This window comes from Malus domestica, chromosome 02 (genome assembly GCF_042453785.1).
Source record: "Malus domestica chromosome 02, GDT2T_hap1".
NCBI lineage: Eukaryota > Viridiplantae > Streptophyta > Magnoliopsida > Rosales > Rosaceae > Malus > Malus domestica.
This window is the reverse complement of record NC_091662.1, coordinates 26961564-26985739: the sequence shown is the minus strand read 5'-3', so window position 1 is coordinate 26985739 and position 24176 is coordinate 26961564. Positions and strand designations below refer to the sequence as shown.

The 24176-nt window shown below is 37.4% G+C and overlaps 1 protein-coding gene across 1 annotated transcript; it reads left to right on the top strand.

Moving 5' to 3' along the window:
* Positions 1-1979: 1979 nt before the first annotated feature.
* On the top strand, positions 1980-6585 carry LOC103431612 (protein TRIGALACTOSYLDIACYLGLYCEROL 4, chloroplastic). Its single transcript, XM_008369777.4, has 5 exons — positions 1980-2383; positions 3330-3576; positions 4507-4888; positions 5477-5799; positions 6171-6585. Exons 1-5 carry the CDS (start codon positions 2112-2114, stop codon positions 6366-6368), a joined length of 1422 nt encoding a protein of 473 aa, XP_008367999.2. The 5' UTR covers positions 1980-2111; the 3' UTR covers positions 6369-6585.
* The last annotated feature ends 17591 nt before the right edge of the window (positions 6586-24176 follow it).

The window sequence follows — 24176 nt, the reverse complement described above, 5'->3', positions numbered from 1 at the left end:
ACAGAACGAAAATTCATCCAAAATTCGTCCTATGGAATAGCGCGTTCCACCAATTTTAGGCACACCAAACATGGGACAGAACGCTTCATCCCACTCCGTTTCGTCCCGTCCCACGTACCAAATGGTACCTATAGGCAATTACTATTCACTTAGGGGGATTGAATTGTCTAGTGCCCAAAGGGCTTTCTAGAGGTGGAAATGCTCTAAGCCTAGGTATTTCATAGCCAATGTGGGCATATTTGAAATAAGAGAACTTTCATAAAAAAGGCTTTGGTTAAGTTTATTTTAACCAAAAATCATGCTATAGCTTTATTTAATGAAAAAGACTTAAATTTTAACAAAAAACCCTTAAACTTAAAAAAAAAGACAAAAAACTTAAATTTGAATGAAAAAGATATAATTTTAATATAAAAAAAAAAAAAAAAAACACTAACGCTCAGGACTCGTGCATTCTTACACGTATTGTTTTTGAAACTTACTACACTATTTATGAAATTTAACGGTACTACACTGTCCTCGGCCCGGGCCCTCACCACATCCTAGGCCCAACTCCGCTGTAGCACGATATTGTCCGCTTTGGGCCCCTACCATGCCCTTACAGTTTTGTTTTTGGGAACTCACACGAGAACTTCCCAACGGGTCACCCATCATGGGATTACTCTCGCACGAACTCGCTTAACTTGGAATTTCTACGGAACCAGAAGCCAGTGAGCTCCCAAAAGGCCTCGTGCTAGGTAGAGATGAGAATATACATATAAGGCTTACAGAATCTACTCCCCTAGGCAATGTGGGATGTTACAATCCACTCCCTTTAGGGGCCCGATGTCCTCGTCGGCATACTTTCGGCTAAGGATTGACTTTGATACCAAATTGTCACATCCCGCCCCGGGCCCCCACCACATCCTAGGCTCAACTCCACCGTAACACGATATTGTCCGATTTGGACCCCAACCACGCCCTTATGGTTTTGTTTCTGGGAACTCACACGAGAACTTCCCAATGGGTCACCCATCCTGGAAGTGCTTTCGCCCGAACTCGCTTAACTTCGAAGTTCCTACGGAACCCAAAGCCAGTGAGCTCACATAAAGCCTCGTGCTAGGTAGAGATGATAATATACATATAAGGCTTATAGGATCCTCACCCCTGGGCGATGTGAGATCTTACAATCCACCCTCTTAGGGGCCCGACGTCCTCGTAGACACACTTTTGGCCAGGGAGTGGCTCTGATACCAAATTGTCACATCCCGCCCCGAGCCATCACCATATCCCGGGCCCCGCCATCGTCGTAGCACGATATTGTCCGCTTTGGGCCCCGACCACGCCCTCACGGTTTTGTTTCTGGGAACTCACACGAGAACTTCCCAAGATGGGTGACCCACTGGGAAGTTCTCGTGTGAGTTCCCAGAAACAAAACCGTGAGGGCGTGGTCGAGGCAAAAAACGGACAATATCGTGCTATGGCGGAGGCAGGGTCCTGGATATGGTGGGGGCTCAGGCGGGGATGTGACATACACTGTTTATGAAACTTACTACATTATTTATAAAACTTAACGGTAGTACATTGTTTATGAAAGTCAACGGTACTACCTTGTTTATGAAATTTACTACATTGTTTAAGAAACTTAACGGTACTTCACTGTTTATGAAATTCACTACATATATCACTTATATATATATATTATTTATTAGATACATGAAAATACACCTTACGAGATTATAGTACTAGACGTGTGTTTGTGTTATCTTGCTTTGTCAAAGGCCTAAAAGTAGGTGTCATCGTTGTTACAGTTAGCTAATTCATACATGATATAATATGTATGTGTATTTTCATGTACCTTTTCTTATTTAGTTATATTTGGGAGGGAAGGGGGTTGGGGGATGCACTAGGCACACATGTTTATATTTTATATATTTTTTTTTCCTTATCATTAAATAAATTTATTTGATAATTTTTTATTAAAATACAATTGTTTCTCATATTCAAACTCTTTTGAAGACAGATAAGGAGTCAAAGGAAGAGACAAATGAAAATCACAAACCCACCATTTAAACCCCAAAACCAAAACCAGACCCTAAAAGATTCGCACTCCCTCACTCTTTTGACAGCCAACAATGGCGAACCTGAGGACGGCAATGGACTCAGCCTTCTGGGACTTGAACGTTTCGTCGCCTCAGACCCTTGAGGGCTCCGCCAAGGCCGTTCCCGGCGACCCATTTCCTCTCGACGGCGCTCGAGCCAGCCGAGCCCTCAGGATTCAGCAACTATCTCTTCTGGGAAATGGGTTCCCTTTGAGTATTATACCTTCCTACTCCCCCACTTCTCACAAGGACTTGGGTTCTTTCTCTCTCCAGTCCCTTTTGCTCAGACCAGCTACCTCTAACTGGTACACTGCTACAACGGCTTTGCTTAGCTATTGCCTATTGGGTTTTTTTTTTTTTTTTCAAATTTGTATTATATTATATTCTGTTTCGCGTTGTATGTTCCCGTGGATTGGTTTGTGGTTTGTTTGGTTACTGGGAAAATGTTGGGAAATGGGTGTGATTCGTTTGTTGTTTGTTTGGTTGCTGGGAAACTTTGGAGAGGAGCAATGGAAATTGTTGTTATAAGGTTCAATTGGGTAATAAAAAAAAAAAAGCGAAAGAGAATTTGTCTCCTATTTGCTGAGAAATGAATATGCAGCTTTTGTTTTCGAATTTCGTGTTTTATTCAACAATTTTTATGTTACCAACTGATACAGACCCTCTATCTCCCTGTTTATAGGCTTGGTTTGTGCTATATTTGATATTTAGGAAGATAATGGTAGATTGGATATACATTGGATTATAAATTATTACATGACAATGATGTGAGAAGAAGGGATTGAGTGGAAAGCTTGAAACCAAACAAATTTTTGGCCTAGTTCTAGTGGTATATCACATGAAGCATGAAGTTTTTGGTGCCTTGTTATTTTACTGATTCGTGAGGGGGGTTTCATGTTTTTTCAGAGCATCAAAGTTTCCTTACCTATCAGGGTTATCGGAGCTTTGGTTGGGATTATTCATCCTTTTTATGGGGCTTCTTGGGTGAAAATGCTATGTTTTGATGTTTTGAAATTCGAACAATGTCCTAGCTAATGAATGGACTGTGTATATGTATTGAATTTGTGAAATTACTGATCCAAATGCATTGAGTTTATTGTCCTAATTCCTTGAGCATGTTTCCTGCTGAAGGAGTGAATTATGAGTTACTATGCTTACACCAAAGTCATCTCTCACATTTATCAACTCTGGCTAGCATTTTTTGTTGTCCGTCATACTAATTCTCTTGTTAAATGATCTGCATGAGAATAGGTGGCTTGGATTCATTGGGCAGTTCCGCCCAAAGAAACTTTTTTCTTCTATTAAAGCTGAATTTACTAATGATGAGATGGAGGTCCCTGCATTCAAAGATGTGGCGAAGCATGTCTTCGACAAGTCACTTTATTCGTTTGGATTATGCACACAGCTTCTTTTGTCCCCATCATCATCCATAAAGTTGAGCACAGAAGGGCATGGTGAGAAAAAAGGACGCCGCAACAAATTGATGCTCTTTCACAAGGTACACATTTGCTTTCCTAGTTTTGAATTTTAATCCAATTGTTTAAGAGTCAGCATTCCTTGTATCTTTTGTTTGCCGGGTTCATGAAGCGAGTTTGAGGGATTTATAAGTGTCAATCTTTTCATTTTTTTACAATTACTATTGGTAGGTGAATGATTTATTTACAGATTGGAGTTGTTAGGTTTAAAGTTCTTCTTGGGGTTTGTTCATGCCAGGTTGTAATACCTTCCAACTCCGATTGGTTTTCTTTCATATGAAAAATTTCTCTTAGAGGAATTAAAGTTAAACATAAGTAATTCTAGGGATGTGTCTATATGAGCTATTAATCACTTGAACATGAAATGGCCTTGAAACAACCATGTGGTGGGTCTCATTACTACATACCAGATTCTGTCAGCATGTATAATCTTAAAGTATTATTTCCTAATTTCTTAATTGTTGAAAAGTAAGGCCTCGTTTGGTCTCTACGATTGGAATGGAATCGATAAACTACTATGTTCAGGTATATTAAAGATAGAGGCAAATGATTTTTCATTTCTTTCGTCAACATACCTTGAATATAGTGGGTTGTCAATTTCAATCCAATCTTAGAGACAAAATGAAGCTACAATTTTTTCAGTTTTTCCACAAATTTTTCAGTTTTTTCCTGAACATACCTCGAATATGGGTTTAGCTTATATATATCAACATTCTTCAAACATCTTAATTTACAAGTTTCTTCTGTTTACCACTTTTATTTATAGGTTACTTATAGGTTACATGACTTGATAACATTGCACATATGCACTGCACCGAACATAGATGCTACACTGCATAAGCTGTTTTAGTGAAAAAGTTCGTGTCTGTACCTTTATTTCCTTCATTTATCTTCCTGTTTAAATTATGAGCCATGTACTAGGAAATTTTCTCAACCTTTTCAGATGTTTGCAGCTTCCTTACCATGATATTACACTTGAGGCTGCATGGCCTGAACTATTCGTTGACCATAAAGGAAATTACTGGGATGTGCCTGAGTCAATTTCCTTAGACATGTCATCACTCATTTCTGAATCTGGATTGCGGTACCGTGTTGGTGTACATAAAAATAGTGGTCATCCCCAGGCAGTTAATTCCATAGATGGTGAGGCGCCTACTTCTCTAATGCCTGGAGTGTGTGCAAAGGCTGCCTTTTCTTATGAAAAAAGCCAAGATCTTTGGAGGCAAAAGGAGACACAAAAAGACATCATGATACAGAAAGAAAAGGGTTGGTTTTGGCGGCCATCTTATGATGTGCGTCTTAAAGAACCTCATGCTGCAGTATCTGGAATTTTTGGTAATTTTACAAGTTACTCATATTATCTGTGATAACTTGTATTATCTCATTACATTTTTTTTTTCCAGAAATTTCATAGTCCCTCAGGTGCAATATCTTATAATTTTAGCTTATACATTTGCCTGTTTTTATACATGTATACATGTTTTGTTGGCTTTTAGTTTCATTTGTGTTGTGTATGTGTAGTTTTCTACATTATTATATTAAAGCCCGTGCATGTAAAGAGAATGTCACCTCTTTTCATCTGTTCCGTGGTTGTAGGTATGACTTCAGTAAAAGAAGCATTATAAATAATAGTAATAAAAGATAATTCTAGAGACAAAAATTCAAATAGAACAATTCAATATTTTTATTTTGTGTTTATGAGTCCAGATCCGTTGCTGACAGTATGCAGTCTCTCAAGGTTTTTACTTTTACTATTTCCTAATGTTTGCACCATTGAAGACTAGATACGAAATTCTATAATAGTCAAAATTAATGGGTAGTCAACCTAATCATTGCTAGTGATGTAGTTCCCTTTTGTTTGGAAAATGAAATTGTGCAATTTCTCACTTGTTTGTTCTGGCCAATGGTGGCATTATATTTTAGGTGGAAGCTGCACAGCCTGGTTTCAGGATGGGTACAACCCAGTGGCAGTTGATATGAGGGGAGACGAGGACAATTGTAGGAGCAATAAGAAGAGAAGTCCATTCAGTGCTGATTTTTTTGGATCTCTCTGCTATAGTTACCAGCACGGGAAATTTAGAGAGCTCTACGGTGATCTGACCAGGATGGATGCTCGCCTGGATATTTGTTCAGCTTCAGCTTTGGCTAAAAGGGTTATTAATGGTTTGAAGGGTTCCTCGGCCAATATGAATAGTGCAAAAGATCCGATGTCCTCCCCTAGGATCAATCTAATCTTTCAGCAGCAGGTATTTCCATTTATACCTCAACTTTTTAAGTGTTTCGCACCTTTAGTAAGAGATTTTTTAAATGCCGTTATACACAGTGTGTTACAAAACCTGCATGCTATAGTTATTTGCTAATTGGTGCTTGTGGAAGCGTGTCTTCCCTGTCTGATTTTGAGTATCAAATCTATTCATTGTTCTGCTGATGCATCTGTAGAGTCGTTTTACTGCTCATGCGCTATAATGTACGACTATTAGATCAACGTAGAACTTTAAAATGTGAGGAAGAAAACCGAGCTTCTTTATATGGCTACTAACATGCGTGACTGGGGTAAATTTTTTGGTTACTGGGATGAAAAACCAATTGTTATTGGTACTATACCTTTCCTTTGTAGGTGTATGGGCCGATCGTCTTTAGAGCGGATTCCAGAGTTGCGCTCGACTCTCTGCCCGGGAAACATGGCCCACATATTGAGGATTTCATATACAGCTTGAGCTACTCCTTGAGACTTTTACGATCAGGGAAGGTCGTCGCTTGGTATTCCCCTAAAAGAAAAGAAGGGATGATTGAGTTGCGCTTGTTTGAGTTTTAACTCCCGATTTTCATTTACATATTGGATAGTGTGTTTTGATATGTATCGCATTTAGGTAATTTAGCTAGACAGTAGAAAGCGAGAAGGATGTATTACAAAGATTTGAGTACTTCTGTGTTTATTGATCAAGGGGAACAGTTTGTCATCGGCGAGCAAATAGTAATTCGTGTTTATTGATCAAACAAAATACGAAGGAAAACTTATTTTACACACGAAACATTACTAATTTTACATGCTAATGCTGCTCAGTATGCTTCTTTCTGATCCGACGCATTTGTGTCACAACATCGATAATGTCCATCCTTTCTCTAGGCAACTCCGCAGAGCAAGCAACACCGATTTCTAAAACTGAAACCATGATTTCTTCAAATTTGATGCCAGTGGTGGTGATATCCTCGTTAAAGTGACAACTAGTGTTCATCTGATCACCGGTAACATAATTTTCTTGGAACATCGACAATCTCTACCACTTGTTCATGCACAGATGCCTTGTCGAAGTTATGCAGGTTCGAAGATCCTTGAAACATGTTATCCGTTGGTCTTTTTGCCGTAAACATTTCCACACAAGAGAATGTCGTTGCTGCGTACATTGCCTTGTGTACAAACTTCATCTCCCATACCATACTCTGCAAAGCACGATCCAAAAATAATTTGATCACAAACCCTAGCCTATTCAGTTTTCAAACAATTAACGTACATGGCTTGTGTGAAACTTGTTAGAGAAGAAATATATAAGAAAAAGTATATTCACCTGGTGGAGCGTAACCAATTGTTCCCTTTAGTCCAGTAGAGCAAGGTTGATTTCGAGAAGTTTCTGGAAGGAATCTTACCAACCCAAAATCACTTATATGTCTGACCATATCATCGTCAAGAAGATCATTGCTTGGTTTCAGGTCACAGTGAACTATTTGTGTTGGACAATGATTATGGAGATACTCCAAGGCCATTGCGACATCAATAGCAATGCTCAACCTCTGAGAAAAAGTTAAAAGTGTGGTCTGTCGTTTGTTTCATTCGCTGGATGCAACCAGTTCTCCAAACTCCCATTAGCCATGAACTCATAAATTAAGGCTTTGAAATCATCACCGATATAATTGGAACCCGAACATGCTGAGAGTACCTTCACAAGATTGCAATGTCTAATATTTTTCAAGGCCTCACACTCGGCAGTGAAACTTCTATAAGCTCCATGACAATCAAGGTTAAGTACCTTGACAGCAATTTCTGTCTCACTTTTCTGAAGTACTCCTTTGTACACAGAACCAAAACCGCCAGCACCAATCAAGTTGGTAGACGAGAAACCATCAATAGCTTTTTAGAAGACTTTGGTAAGACACCTTGAGAAATTTGTCTGAATCAGTTGAAGTGCATTCCTTTTCTTCCCTCCTCCGTAAGCATCGAAAGTACAAAAAAGCTAATGCAAAGGTGATTCCAAGAATCCCCCAAAGCAGAGAGATTGTCAACTTCATTTCAAGGCTCAATCCTCCCTTGCTCGAATGTTGAAGTTTGCACATTGGCAAATGAAATTAGGAATGCCCCCGCAAAGTTTACTAGTTCCTTCGACTGATGCAGCAGTGGCATTCTTGAAGACTCCGTTAATTGGTACAACACCCTCGGAATTGTTATAAGATAGGTTGAAATATTGTAGTGATTGAAAATGCTGCAAGAACTCAGGAGTCACGCCTGATAAGTTGCTGGGAAAAAGATATAATTGTTTAACACCTCCTAGTGAACCTAAAGATGGTAGAATTAGCTCCTTGGAAGAAGTTTCCAACCATGCCTAGATACTCCAATCTAATACAACTACCCAGTGTCATGGGAATTTCACCGGATAACGTGTTTCTTGACACATCCAAATACTCATTACAAAAAATATGGGCACTGCACACAATAAATTATCTGTGCCCCTTGAGGCCAAAGAGCACCAACTTATGTGCCCATAGACCAATAGCAACAGTGCATCAACTATATTTCTATTTGTGCCCTCTATGGGCGACACCTTTGATCAAAGAGCACAATAAGGTATGCTGTGCTAAAAAGTGTAAGCACAAATAAAGGTCCTTTTGTGCCCAGTTCTGACAAAGTTGTCAGATGACTGCTGCTGCCACCCATGTTAGCACATTTATTGTTAGGAGTGTGATATCCACACACCTTTTTTTTACTTCTCACACACCCTTCTAATTTTCGGCCATCGGATCAGATGAATTGAAGAAGATCAACGGACATAAATTAACAAAAGGTGTGTGAGAAGTAAAAAGGAGTGTGTGGATAGCACACCCCTTATTGTTATTGTGCCCAATATGTCAACTATTTAAAAAAAAATTAAAAATTAAAAACCGAAATCACCTACAAATTGAGATTGAGGCTAAACAAAAAATTATTTTTTCATAAAATTAAAACAGCCCACAACCAACATTACTAGCAAAAAAGATGTACAGGGTAGTGATAAATCTCATAGCCATGACATTAATTTCTAAGAAAGTTAGTAAGTGTCGGAAAATACACAGAGAAACTACATAGACCAAAAAGGTCGTACCCAGTGCACAAGGCTCCCGCTTTACGCAGGGTCTGAAAGAGGTGAATGTCGGCTAGCCTTACCCCCATTTTATGGAGAGGCTGCTCCCAAGTCTGGAAAAAAAAAATCATAAATGTTCAGAGATGCAACACATACACTATTCACAGATCAAGCTTTAGATCAGTGCAGGTAGATGAGTACACCTTTCTTTCCTCAGATCTATGAACTTTGAGATCTCCGCATAGAACCCAGTATTGATAGCCCCTGCTCTGATAGCCTCTGTAAAAGACCATGAGTAAGAAATATACCGAGCAGTGAAACAAATTATCGTATTGGATACTGCTGAAAAGGATGGAGCTATAAATTTAGACTACCAAGAAGCTCTTAAAACATCATTTACGCATAGCAACAAGAAATGAGTATGCAGTGGCTTCCAAATTTTCAAATTATGATTCTTTATCTTTATCTCATGAGCTGTTTGTATATCCTTCCTCCCAAAGATTAATTGGTGTAAACACATAAGTGTACAACAACAACAACAACAACAAAGCCTTTTCCCACTAAGTGGGGTCGGCTATATGAATCCTAGAACGCCATTGCGCTCGGTTTTGTGTCATGTCCTCCGTTAGATCCAAGTACTCTAAGTCTTGTCTTAGGGTCTCTTCCAAAGTTTTCTTAGGTCTTCCTCTACCCCTTCGGCCCTGAACCTCTATCCCGTAGTCACATCTTCGAACCGGAGCGTCAGTAGGCCTTCTTTGCACATGTCCAAACCCATTTTGTGTACGTGTTGATGCTTCACCGCCCAACATTTTGTGCCATACAGCATCGCCGGCCTTATTGCCGTCCTATAAAGTTTTCCCTTGAGCTTTAGTGGCCTACGACGGTCACACAACACGCCGGATGCACTCTTCCACTTCATCCATCCAGCTTGTATTCTATGGTTGAGATCTCCATCTAATTCTCCGTTATTTTGCAAGATAGATCCTAGGTAGCGAAAACGGTCGCTCTTTGGTATTTCCTGATCTCCGATCCTCACCCCTAACTCATTTTGGCCTCCATTTGCACTGAACTTGCACTCCATATATTCTGTCTTTGATCGGCTTAGGCGAAGACCTTTAGATTCCAACACGCTCAACCATGGAGGCAATCTATCTCTTACGAAGATTGATGGAAAGATATAGAGATGAGAAAAAGGATTTACACATGGTCTTTATAGATTTGGAAAAAGCGTATGATAGGGTCCCAAGAGACATTCTTTGGAGGATTTTAGAAAAGAAAGGAGTACGAGTAGCATATATCCAAGCTATAAAGGATATGTATGAAAGAGCAAAGACTGCCGTAAGAACTCATGAAGGACAAACCGAAAGCTTCCCCATAACTGTAGGATTACATCAAGGCTCATCCTTAAGTCCTTACCTTTTTGCGTTGGTAATGGATGAGTTAACAGGACATATTCAAGATGGTATTCTTTGGTGTATGCTTTTCGCAGACGATATAGTGTTGATAGATGAAACTCAGGAAGGGGTAAATGCGAAGCTTAACCTTTGGAGAGAAGTGTTGAAATATAAAGGTCTTCGCCTAAGCCGATCAAAGACAGAATATATGGAGTGCAAGTTCAATGCAAATGGAGGCCAAAATGAGTTAGGGGTGAAGATCGGAGATCAGGAAATACCAAAGAGCGATCGTTTTCGCTACTTAGGATCTATCTTGCAAAAGAACGGAGAATTAGATGGAGATATCAACCATAGAATACAAGCTGGATGGATGAAATGGAAGAGTGCATCCGGCGTGTTGTGTGACCGCCGTATGCCACTGAAGCTCAAGGGAAAATTTTATAGGACGGCAATAAGGCCAACGATGCTGTATGGCACAGAATGTTAGGCGGTGAAGCATCAACACGTACACAAAATGGGTGTAGCGGAGATGAGGATGCTTCGTTGGATGTGTGGGCACACGAGAAAGGATAAGATTAGGAATGAGGATATCCGAGGTAAAGTAGGAGTAGCCGAAATTGTAGGAAAATTGAGAGAAAATCGGTTACGGTGGTTTGGACATGTGCAAAGAAGGCCTACTGACGCTCCGGTTAGAAGATGCGACTACAGGACAGAGGTTCAGGGCCGAAGGGGTAGAGGAAGACCTAGGAAAACTTTGGAAGAGACTCTAAGAAAAGACTTAGAGTATTTGGATCTAACGGAGGACATGACACAGGACCGAGCACAATGGCGTTCTAAGATTCATATAGCCGACCCCACTCAGTGAAGAAGGCTTTGGTGTATTTAACACAATACGTTGAAATGAAGCAAATCTTATTTATTGATATCTCCGATACGTTACAAATATGTACATATACATGAGTCAAAATAAACAAACAAGAGGGAGCCTTCACAAAGGTTGCTTAGGAGAAGTCTCAGCAGTTGGTAGAGCCCCAGAAAGAGAAGGCACCGGAGGGGGATCATTCGGAGCCTCAGTATTGGACAGAACCCTAGAAGGAGGAGGCATCGGAGGTTGATCATTTGGAGCTTCATTACGCGGTACAGCCCCAGAAGACGAAGGCAATAAATGCCTTTGGAACAAACCCACAAACCGCTAATGATCAAGTAAAACCTGACCATCAGATTCCTTCATCTGGTCAAGCTTCCTCTTCATGTTTGTAGCATAGTCATGTGCGAGCCGGTGCAACTGTTTAATCTCATGCTTGAGCCCTCTAATCTCCTGTTTGAGACTCATCACTTCAGCCGCCAATGATTCAACTTGGTGGGTTCGAGCAAATAGGCGTTGGGCCATATTAGACACAGAACCTGCACACTGAACACTTAGAGCAAGAGAATCCTTAACAACCAACTCATCAGACCGTTTGGAAAATAGTCTGTTATCTTTGGGAGTGAGAAGGTTCCTGGCCACCGCCGTAGCAGTCATATAATTCTTCATCACGGAATCCCCAACGGTAAGAGGACCAGTAGGGGATAAGAAGGATGGGCGCCATATGTTGTCTGGAGAAGGCGTGGCTGCCTCTTCAACAAGGTTCAAGTCAAAACGACGATTGTAGGGACCAGACATTTTCAAAGGTGTTGAAGAGAGAAAAGGTCGGACAAATCAAGATCTTAGAAGTGCAAGAAGGGAGCTTCTACTGGTGAAGATTCAATTGTGCTTTGGAACTTAATGCCAGCCTCTATAAAAATCTGCACTCGATGGAGCTTCAGAAATCGAAGAGGCGCCTGCCCAGAAATTGAAGAGGCGTTTGCTTTTTCAAAAGCTGGGCTGCTCAGAGACCACGAAGGCCGATCTCAGAAACGAAGAGGCGTTTGCTTTCTCAAAAGCTGGGCTGTTTAAAGACCACGAAGGCCGATCTCAGAAATCGAAGAGGCGCTTGCTTTCTCAAAAGCTAGGCTGCTCAGAGACCACGAAGGCCGATCTCAGAAATCGAAGAGGCACCTGCTTTTCTCAGCCTTGTCAGCACTTGTCATATGCACACTCAACTTTGCTGAAATTATGGGCATCCTGTTGAAGATTTCTGGTGAAGTAGAAAGCACGTGAATCTTACTGTTCAATCATCCACTTTCCACACGCACCATCAGCTCATGGGTACCACATATAACTTTTCCAAAGATCTCTGACAAAGTTTGGACACGTGAAGCTTGCAGCTCTCACTACATCGCTATGACCAAGAAGGGTAAAAGAATAGCAAAGAAACAGCGCTAACAAAGTTTAGACACATAAATTTTGAAGGTCTAGCTACCATATTATTACCCACAAGGGTAAAGAAATAGCACCACTGCTGGATAATTGGAAAGTCCCTATGTGTCAACCTCTGTGCTCCGTGGCAAGGTAGATTAGCAAACATGCCCAACCTTTACTCACATTCGAGAAAACACTCCCAACAAGATTGCTTGCTCCAAAATCAAAGAGGCACCGTCCTCCAAATCTCGAGAGCCAGACTCCCAACATGATTACTTTATCAAAAATTGAAGTGACACCGCTATCCGAATCTTGAGAGCCAGACTCTTAGCAGGATTGCTCTCTCAAAAATCGAATAGACACCGTTCTCCGAATCTCAAGAGCTAGATCTTCGACATGATTGCTTGTTCGAAAACTGAAGAGGCACCGCTTTCTCAACTTCGAGAGCCAGATCTCCTTGGATAAAGCTTGTCTGTAATCTTCACATGCAACATCATCTTTCCAGATACCACATACCACTTTTTCAAAGTGCTCTGACACACGTGAAGCTGACAGCTCCCACTACCGTGCTATGACCAAGCAGGGTAAAGGAATAGCATTACTACTTGTTGTTAGGGAAACTCCTATATATGTCGACCTCCATCCTCAATGGACAGGCAGACCTGCAAAAATGCTCAACCATTCCTCATATCTGAGAGGGCACTCCCAACGAAGCCTCTCGAAATACTCAGCTTTCTTTCCCCCCGATAATCCCTCTGTAAACAAGCTACACTAGAGCAAGAATATCTCATATCATCAGGGTTAAAAGCAAGAGTATCCCATATCATGCTTTTTACCTGTCTTTTCCTTTGGCCTTGTTCTTACCTGCAAGACAAGAAGAAAGAGAGCAATCAGTCAGCACTTGGAATCAAGTTCTAGTCAGGAACTGACTGCCTGGAACCCCTTACCTGATTACTTACCTGGCATTGCTCTCGAGTACTCATCTTCAACATCTTATGCTTCTAGAGAAGATACCACATCTGCCTGAGGAACAGATAGGGGAAGTGAGAAGGATACAAGGAAGCATGTAGAGACAAGCGTAACAGAACACGTGCCGATACATCCACTACTTTGTCAACATCAAAAGTATCCCATATCAGCAGGGTCGAACGTACTCTAGATTTGATGGACTTGTTTTGACCCTCAAATTCTTCAGTCGACCTTATACTTTGGAGGAAACCAGAAAATCCTCCAGCCCAGTTCAAGAATAAGCCTGTGGAAAGTTACTTCTTCAAAAGCAAAAGTATTTCATATCATCTATTCTCCTTTTCTTCTCTTTATCCTTCATGCTGCCTGCAAGATAGGGAGAATGAGAACAATCAGCCGGAACTCGAAATCAAACTTCTGATATGGGACTGATTGCTTGGAGCTCTGATTGCTTACCTTGTCTGTCGTCTCTTTCAGCAGATCCCCTAGCTTGGCGACTTGGGGGACTCCTACTACATGGTTTGTATCGTGCTTGACCAAGCCTGAAACTACAAGTAAGCTTCAAGTGAAATTGATACATTACCTTGTGGATCTCCACCAGTTAAAGATACCACCCCTGGATGGAGGAAGAGTACTTCCAGAGAAGATGCCACATCTACCTATGAGACAGATAAGGCAAGTGAAGATGAGAGCTTGAACCTATGTCATTTGTACTAAATCATTCACTTGTACTCACTAAAGGAGAGCTTGAACCTATGTACTTGTGTAAACCCTTCACAATTAATGAGAACTCCTCTACTCCATGGACGTAGCCAATCTGGGTGAACCACGTACATCTTGTGTTTGCTTTCCTGTCTCTATCCATTTACATACTTATCCACATTAATGACCAGAGCAATCTAGCGAAGATCACAAACTTAATACTTTCTGTTGTACCAAAGTCCTCACTGATTTTGTGCATCAACAATCCTTAAGTCCTTACCTTTTTGTGTTGGTAATGGATGATTTAACAGGACATATTCAAGATGATATTCCTTGGTGTATGCTTTTCGCTAACGATATAATGTTGATAGTTGAAACTCAGGAGGGGTAAATGCGAAGCTTAACCTTTGGAGAGAAGTGTTGGAATCTAACTATAAGATATAATCAAACTTTACCTTAATCTGAAAGTGCAAAGCTTTATATAATACCCAGGCCTGCAAAGGAAAGTAATCCCAAACCACGTAAGCACACATCAAGAAAAACCCAAACTTAGAAAGCTACAAAAAGGTCTACCCAAACTTAAAAGAGATTTCGTACAACTATCAAGCCCCAAACCATTACTGTGGATGTTTACAAATTTAAAATGCAGCCCTGTTCAATAATTAACACTCAAAATTTAATGTTTCGCAAGTTCCAGATTTAATGCAGTATCGAAAAGGTAGTGCCATATCTTTAATTTGGCAACTCAACATAACAAAGTCAAATATAATTGAGGAAATAAAGATATGCAGAGATGTACTTACATTGAGAGAGCGGAGCAATCCGAGACCTGCACTTACAGAGTCAAAGCTCCTCTTCTTAGAATTAAGATGTACTGCACCCAAAAATCAATGACCTCAAAAATGTTAAACTACATATTTAGATTATAATAAAATAAATTTGAAATCAGAATTGCAAAAACATAAACACTTAACCCATATTCCTTTCGAAGTTTCTTCAAATTTGTCTCATATCCTGTTTCCTATAACACCACAAATGACTGAATAAATACAGATAAAGGGGTTTTGCCCATGGGGTTTGGTCTACGCTACTCCTATTTGAAGAAAGTAAAATTATCAAGAAGAAATTTGACTTGGTATATATGAGCTAAAAGATTGTGCAATCATCCATTTAAATTTTATGTATTTGGAAACTCACTCTTCAACTCCAGGTTGTAAAGTCAAACTTTCCAACATCAGAAACTCATCCATTGAAATTTTCTGTCAAAAACAAATTAATATTAGCTACTTTCATTCTACTCTACATATGGGAGAGCTAAAAGACTCTAATTATCCAAGTAAATTTGATGCTCAGCATGAGTTAATTACATGTTTGGATACAAGTGGGAAATAAAAGGATATTTATTAATACCTCTCCCATTCGTTAATGTGTTTTACACTTTAACCTTGTATTGTAAGACAAAATAATAAGCTATCAAAGTAACAAGTGAAATGAGTTTGCAATTATATCAGATAAGCAACTATTTCTTTTGTGTAAAAATGACAATTTTCAAGCAGAAAATAATAAAAAAGGTTATGCTGTTTTAAAATCAGCCACGCTCACCTACCCTCGAAAAATATACAAACAGTTCTCTTCATATAGTGATTAACTGAAAGCAGATTCCTCAATAGCCCTGGAATTATAAATGCTTTCTTATTTGGGAGTTTTAACGAAAGGGGTCTGGCACTATTCATTCTTAATCAAAAGGACATTTTGTGTATGAAAAGTCCATAATGGATCATGCTCTTTTCTTTATTTACTCTTATGCTGTTACAGCGGGGTCCATAATGATGTTAACATTTCTGTCTGGGAGTACATTATTATACATTATGCTATTAAACTTATGCTAATTTACAGCCAGCTCTTCAAGCTTCCATCATGTTGTTGATGTTATGCAGCTCTTCTTCTGTCAAATTATTCCAGTACTGTTCATCACCTTCTACTAGCTTCGCATCTTTTTCTCTATCTTTTTTCACCTTGTAGTATATTTCTGATGTTTCTTCTTTGAAATTTTGGGGCTTCCAATAAGGCTGATGACCGATCCTTGTCTTGCTGTAAATATACATCTCTTCTTCTTCTGCTACTAGTACCATGTCATACCTAAAATCTTCAAACTCATCTAAAGCAAACATTTGGATCTCTCTGAATTTTAAAATTTCTTTGTATGAAGGAGTCCACCTATGTCAGGAGATAGGGGATAGTCTAAAGGACTCTCTATTAATCATAACTATATGCCTAGTTTTCTCCATATGCATATGTACATACCAGTCTGGAGAACTACTAATAAAGCTTATGCAAATTTCTTTCCACCTTTCCAGTTAATCTTCTGCTACTTTATAAGTTTTTCAGGAACTGATTCTAGTTGGGAAATACAATTAATGAATATTTTATCAACATAACCAAACTCTAATAATAAGGCAGGGGTAACTTCTACCACATTATGCGTTTTCTGATGCTCATAACTAAAATGCCATGGTTTAAAGTCTCTCATGTTAATCCTGGTCACATCTATGCTAATCTCTGGTTTATAAATACAATATTCTGCACTATCACAAAGACATGGTGGATACATCTTTGTAATAATATCCATCCCTGGTTTTGGATCAAAGATGGACTCATACAAAGCACATTGTAATTGTAATTGTAACTCATTCATGGACTGTGATGCTCTGCTCAGGATCCCATTTTGCATATCTGGTGACATTATTCTTAATTTTGCTTTTGAAATTTCTTCTAATAAAACATCATCTAATATTAAGTCTGAAGATATATTCCTAAGAAAACTTTCGTATTTTTCTTGTTTTTCTTTGTCACTCAGAACCTGATGCTGCTCATTACTTTGATGTTGCTCCATTTCAACGTCTTCTTCTAAGAGCTCAATCTTAATTTCTTCTATGGGCTCATTAGCCTCTTGTTCTATGGGTTTAATAACCTCTTTTCCTTTATTCTTATGCTGATCAATTTCTAAACCTATTTTTAATTCTCTTTTCAAGGTGTCACTTGCCTTTTGCTGCATTCTAAGAGATTGGAGTTCTTGGTTCATTTTGGTAAACTTACCAAGTAATGACTCATGGTCCCTAGAGATGACTTGAAGGTTGTGCTCTAGAGAATGAATATGCTACTGGTTTTGGTGGAAATTAAAATTAAAGCTATCAAACTCTTGTTCCAAGGCTCTAATTAATTTTTCATGACCTAACCTCATGCTTGGCTGCTTAATTTGGATATTCAAAAAATTATTGAAGAGAATCTGCTGTCTATCAGAAAGCTCTGGTACCCTTGACCTATATCTCAGAGTTGGATTTTCGATTCCTTCAACAATATTGCATTAAAGTTGAACGTAGGTACTGGTGGTGATGCTGGTCTGCTCATGCTATTTTGAAATCCATTGAATGGTGGAGGTTGATGGTGCATCATCATGCCATTGAAAGAAACTCTTTTGCCTTGCAGCCTTATGCTATTTGCTGATGATGGTCCACGATATTTCATACCTGTTCAACAAATTAATCTTGATAAGATATCAGCTAATGTATTGTCATTACCTTTTATATGTTCAAAAATTGGTTTAAAACCATTTCTTGTAATTGAATCAACAAAATTAACCCATCTTCGGGCTGCCTGTTTATTAGCATGTATCTTATTATAATGAGAAACTATATTTTGACAATATGTTCTAATCGTAAATACTTCATTATGTAAAAATAAAGAAAATGCTTCAAGTGAATTAATTATCCCTAAAATTTCTAAATAAGTTGATGGTAATCTTGACTGTACATTACTAAACTTTCCTGAGGAATATCTACAAACTTGTTCGTAAGACTTTGGAGACTCCTTATGCTTTTTCTGGTATAGTATACCTGCCCATCCTAATGATGAAGCATCTGTTTCAACTATCTTGTAGCTATCATCTAATGGTAATGTTAATGGCTTAAGTTTAGTAATTTCTTCTTTTATTTTTTGAACTAATTTAATATCTTCACTATTAAAATATTTTTGTCTTGTTTTTCTAGTTTTACTATGTAATGCTGCTGTTTTTCTTCTTAAATCAGGGATAAAATTTCTTGCATAATTTAGCAGCCTAAAAATGCTTGTTATTGTTTCTTATCTTCTAATTTGTTTGGAAATTCCAACATCTTTTTAGCTATATGATCTTGTAATTGTATTGTACTTGACTTGATATACATTCCTAAAAATTCTATATCTTGCTTTTCTAATGCTATTTTATTTTTGCTATTCACAAATCCATTATTGATAAATTCTTGTAATACTCTGTCTAAATGCTTCCTATGTTCATTTTTATTTTTACTATGTACTAAAATATCATCTACATAAACACTACAAAAATTATCATATTTCTTGAAAATTTGATCCATCTTTCTTTGAAAGATTGAATGAGCATTTTTAAGTCCAAATGGCATAACAAGCCACTTAAAATGTCCTTCTGGACAAGTAAAAGTTGTCCACTCAATTGATTCTTCTGCTAATCGTATTTGTCAAAAACTTGATTTACAATCAAATTTACTAAAATATTTACTCTCTTGAATTTTATTTATAAGCTCATTCTTATTTGGTAACTTGTAACTATCTTTATATGTATTATCATTTAATCTCTTGTAATTATAAACTATTCTAACCTTACATCTCTTTAGTTCTGAATGTTTTATTACAATAAATGCTGCTGATCTATGTCTAGACTTAGAGGGTCTAATTACTTTTAAATTTAACAACTCTTTTATTTGCTGCTCAAACTCTTGTTTATCTATTAAATTACAAGGCATATCAGCCGTCTTAATGGTTAAATTTGGATTAATTATATCTATAGAAAACTTCATTTTAATCCTTGGCAAAGATGACTTTTTGATTAAAACCATGAGTAAGATCAAAATCTAATTTTAGTCCCTTGATACATTAATAGCCTCATTTATTAATTATATTTTGATTTTTAATTATTTATCTTTTTCTTTCTAATTTTTAATGTATTAATTTTATTTCATTATAATTTTTATTTTCATTTCATTCTTCGTAATATATTTTGTTGTGAACATTTAGATAAACTAATTTTTGTTATACAATATATTTCGATGTACTTTATCTTCTTCATTTAGGTACATTAAATTCATTATAATACATTTCGGTGCATACATTTAGATACACACATTTCGGTACATACATTTCGATACAAACATTTAGGTACATTAATTCAATATAATACATTTTTGGTACTAACATTTCGGTGCATACATTTCGGTACACACATTTAGGTACATTAATTTAATATTAATACATTTCGGTGCATATATTTAGGTATATACATTTCGGTACTAACATTTAGGTACATTAATTGAGTCTTTCAAATTTGAAGAATGTTAAATAAAATTAATAAATTAAAAAACTCTTTTTTGGTCAAAAAATAAATAAAAATTTGTGTATTAATAAATTTAAATATTTAATGGGAGACATTAAATAAAATGCACATTAATTATTTTGAATTAAGGACACATTAGGGACTAAAATCAATATTTAATCTAACACCAGGTTTTTTTTTAAAATTTTAATCTTCTTGAAGGATTAAAGTTCAAAAACCCCTTATATCTAATTTTGCTAGTATTTTATTTTTACTCCAATGTAACTGTGGGTCTTTTCCTATAATCTTAGTTTGTTCTGCTAATTGTAACAATTCTTCTAAACTCTTTGGTCTATCTAGCTGTAATATTTCTATACAGGTTCCTTCTTCTAAAACCGGGTATTCATGTTCAAATATGTCTTCATCAAACTTTTCTACATTATTATGCTTATCATTTTCTTTTGAGTTTTCTAAATAATAACTATCTTGGCCACTAGGCTCTTCTATACTTATGCTTTTGTATGCTTCTACAGTATTACTTTGGTTAGTTATTGTAATGCCTCTTTTGAAAAATGTTATGTTAGGGTTCATAAATAAAAAACCTTGTAAACTTTTTAAAAAGTTTAAACCTAAAATAAATGGATACGATCATACTGGTGAAACAAATGTTAATGATAAATTAAATTGTTGTTTTTCTACTTTAATAAACTCATTATTTATACAATGTGTTAAGTAAACTGGTCTTTCATCAAATTGTGTTATTCTTACTGGTTTTGCTAATTTTTGGTTTTTCTATACTATGAACAATATTTCCTAATATTTCAGTATTTTCTTGTGATTCTGCTGAATTAACTTATAATAACCTATTATTATAACATTTTTCACATAATATTGAATATGTATTATACTATTCATTTGCAACTAATTTACTACACTTATGACATTTTTCTGGCCAACCTAAATTAATGTATTTATATTCCTCTTCATGCTGTTCTTCTATGAATGCACACATATACTGACACACCCCAATCCTAGAATCAAGGTGTGCTGGCCGTCACGTGGGCGTGGCGTAACCAAAAGTACGATGCAGAAGCAAAAGATAAAAGAAATACGAAGGAATAAAAACCAACTACTAGCAATAATATCCAACTAACATGCTAGAGTAAGTTTAAGTGTGAAACACACATATTCAGAGCATAAGTACTAAGTGCAGTTAAGTAGGACCATTACTAAATTACAACATCCGAAGGTGAGTCCTACATTTAAGTAGTCTGTCAGTACGCCGTGGGAATCCCCGTGGGCCACCAACACTGCTAACTAGAACCTGGAGGGGCGCAAAACAAGATTGAGTGGGTCAGTAAAATAAAGCTTTTCAAAAATAATTCATTTAACAACACTTCTAACCCCTTGCTGTAAAACCTGTATACCTTCCCAGAAAATAGTATATATATAACCACATAACAGCAATTAACTCAAATCACAAGTCTTTAATACTTTTCAAGAAATATGTCATGCTATGCTTCAAACATGATAATGATGCATCAATATAACATGTGAAATAATGAATCAACCGGAGACCCTATAGCTATCCTGTACGGTTAATTCTATAGCTCAATATCCAACCAAACAGGAGTCACCACTGTGACCTGTACGTCACTACTCTGCACATAAATCGGAACTACCTGGAGTAGTCTGTACGATAAGAATGGTGTAAGAATACGCTCTAGTGCTTCTCTCATCAACAGCTATATAATAATCTAAAGTCACCTACAAGTTGGAACCACCTCTAATGGTCTGTACGACATGTCGGAACCACCTCTAATGGTTTGTTCGACATGCACCTACTTGGATCTAAGGTGAGCGTGTGGTGCCGGGTGAATAATATAAGCACTAACACCAGGGGTGCAGGTTATGAGCTCTCAACACAATTCATATCATTAATAAGTCACATGAACACATAAAACTCACCTGATACTCACATGTGCATCCACAACACCATTTCACATATATGCATCAAATACTAATTCATACAATTCATATATTATGTATGCCTGGCATTTTAAAACGTACTTTCATTTAAATTCAATTTCTGGGAAAAATTAGTAGTATATAGGTATAAACAGAAAATAATTGCCCACTCACTGGTATGTCGAAGGGTCGTAACTCCCGTGACGCCCTTGAACGCGCTCGTCCTCGGGATAGGTCTCACCTATATGCAAAAAAACTATAAAAATGTTATTTAAAGACATAACCAACAATACGTAATAACTTCTCATACGATGCTCAATTTAGGTATATGAATATACCACAGTGACCTACTCGACGTCACGGACGTCGAGGTATTTTTAGAAAAAAATTTCAATGCTGCACGTGCCCCCACATGCCGGGAGAGGCACGGACCTACGCGCCCCCACGCGTGTCATCCCCTACCTCCAGTTGCCGGACTGGTTTCGTCGGCGACGGAAAAGTCGCCGGTTTCTGGGTTATTTTCAAATCGCCATAACTTACTCGTTTCTTCACTACTTTCAATGCTCTTTATATCAAAATGAAGATCTCGACGAGATGAACAAATACATACCTACCTCGACCCCTAACTCGCCGGGGATTCACCGGAAAAAACCTCGAAAGTTCTGGCCAAATTTGAAAAGCTTCGTTCTTAGTCCTCCGACGTCCAAACTCTACCAATGAAGCACCTCGAAGCTCGTGAGAACCTCCTTGAGCTTGCTATGGTCCTAAAATTCACAAAAACTTAATGGTTTAAAAGTTCATGAATAGTGACCAATTCGGGGATTAGAAACTAGGGATCCTTACATCCAATTCCTTCGATTCTTCTTCTCCGAGCTTCCTTAGAACCTCACTAAGCTTCCTATGAGCTTCAAATTCCCTGAAACAACCATATTTACGTCCAAATGAACAGTACTCAAAACTGGGGGTTCAGATTTCATGAGTTTTCGAAGGTTCTAAGTTCCAAAAATGGTACCAATAAACTCACAAGCTTGCAAGGATTCTAAAACTTACCTTTTCAATCTCGATTTGTGAAGAATTGGGCAAGTTCCACCTTTGTCCGTACGTGCACAGTGCAGGGGAAGAAGAAACCGAGAGGGGAGAGAGAGAGGAAGTCAATGGGAGAGAGAGAAGACAGGTTTGAGTGTGTGTGGTCCACCTTAAACCCTAACCACACAATTGAAAACATACCCTAAGTTCCAAATTAAATTTTCCACAAACTTAGGAAGGACAATATTAAACAAATGTACAAGTCACACACACACCTTAGAAATCTTTGGGGACAATTCCGTCATCTCACATCCACGATAAATGAAATTTCAGGACGGGCTGTGACATATACTCTTCTAGATCACTATTGGTGCTACTTGAATCTTCTGAGTCTGAATCTATTATGTTAATACTCTATATACTATAAATACTCTCATTATCACTTAAATTATCTAAACTATATATTGACTGAATATCTTCATTTTCTTCTAACTTAAACAACTCCATCAAATGTACTTTTTCTTTTAACTGTTTACCTAATTTTGGACATTTAGGTCTAATATGTCCATCTTCTCCACATGAATAACATTTACAACTACTCTTATTCTTTGGTGCTTTATATTTTCTAATCCAAGGTCTGCCACTTCTTTTTCTAAATTGTTTTGGAATTTATTTTCTTTTCCTATATGTTCTTGAAGGTCTTATGCTGAAATTCTTATGCTATTTGTAGGGTTTATATGACTTATATTTCTTTTTGTATATTTTCTTATGCTTATTTTTCTTATGGCAACCATACTGTTGTGGTAAATCTATATTTTTACAACACATGTAAAATTGTTTTCTAATTTGTCTCTTAGCTTTTATTTGACTACACTCTTGTCTAGGTATATCATATACATGTTGAATTCTAGGTCCTAATGCAATATCATTCTTCTTTGGATGCTTTTGCCATTCATTCCAAATCTTTTCACCTATTGGTCCTTTTATTTTTGTCATATAAGTATCTAATAAATTAATATCACTAATTCTACCTGTTCTTCCTAAATATTTAAAGAAATCTGTGGTATACTCAGTTATATATTGTAAATCACAAATTTGTAGTTGTTCTAAATTTCTAATTGCTCTTATTTGTTCTTGTTCACTTCTGCGATCTAACCTATTATGATCTAAAAACTCTTGTTTAATCAAAGTAACAAAACCATTAATATTAAAATGTGTTTTAGCTGCTTGATGCTGTTCTGGATTTTGGACTTTCCATGACTGGAAAATAATAAAAAACTAAACTGTTCAAAGTATGCTCAAAGTAATCTAACATATTTTGTGAATTACTAAAATCTAATGTTAATGCTGCATGTATGCAGCCTTTTTCTCATCTCTCAATTATTCTTTCCCAATCTTGTGCATCTACATTATCTAAATTTAATATATTACCAGCTATATTAATTTGTTATAACCCTCTCAAATATGGAATCCTATTTTTTTAGGTGGTTTTATCATACTTTCTTCTATGTAATCTACTTTTGCTTTTTCATTCTATTGTTCATTTGTTGGTCTCAAAAATTGTTGATCAGTTCTA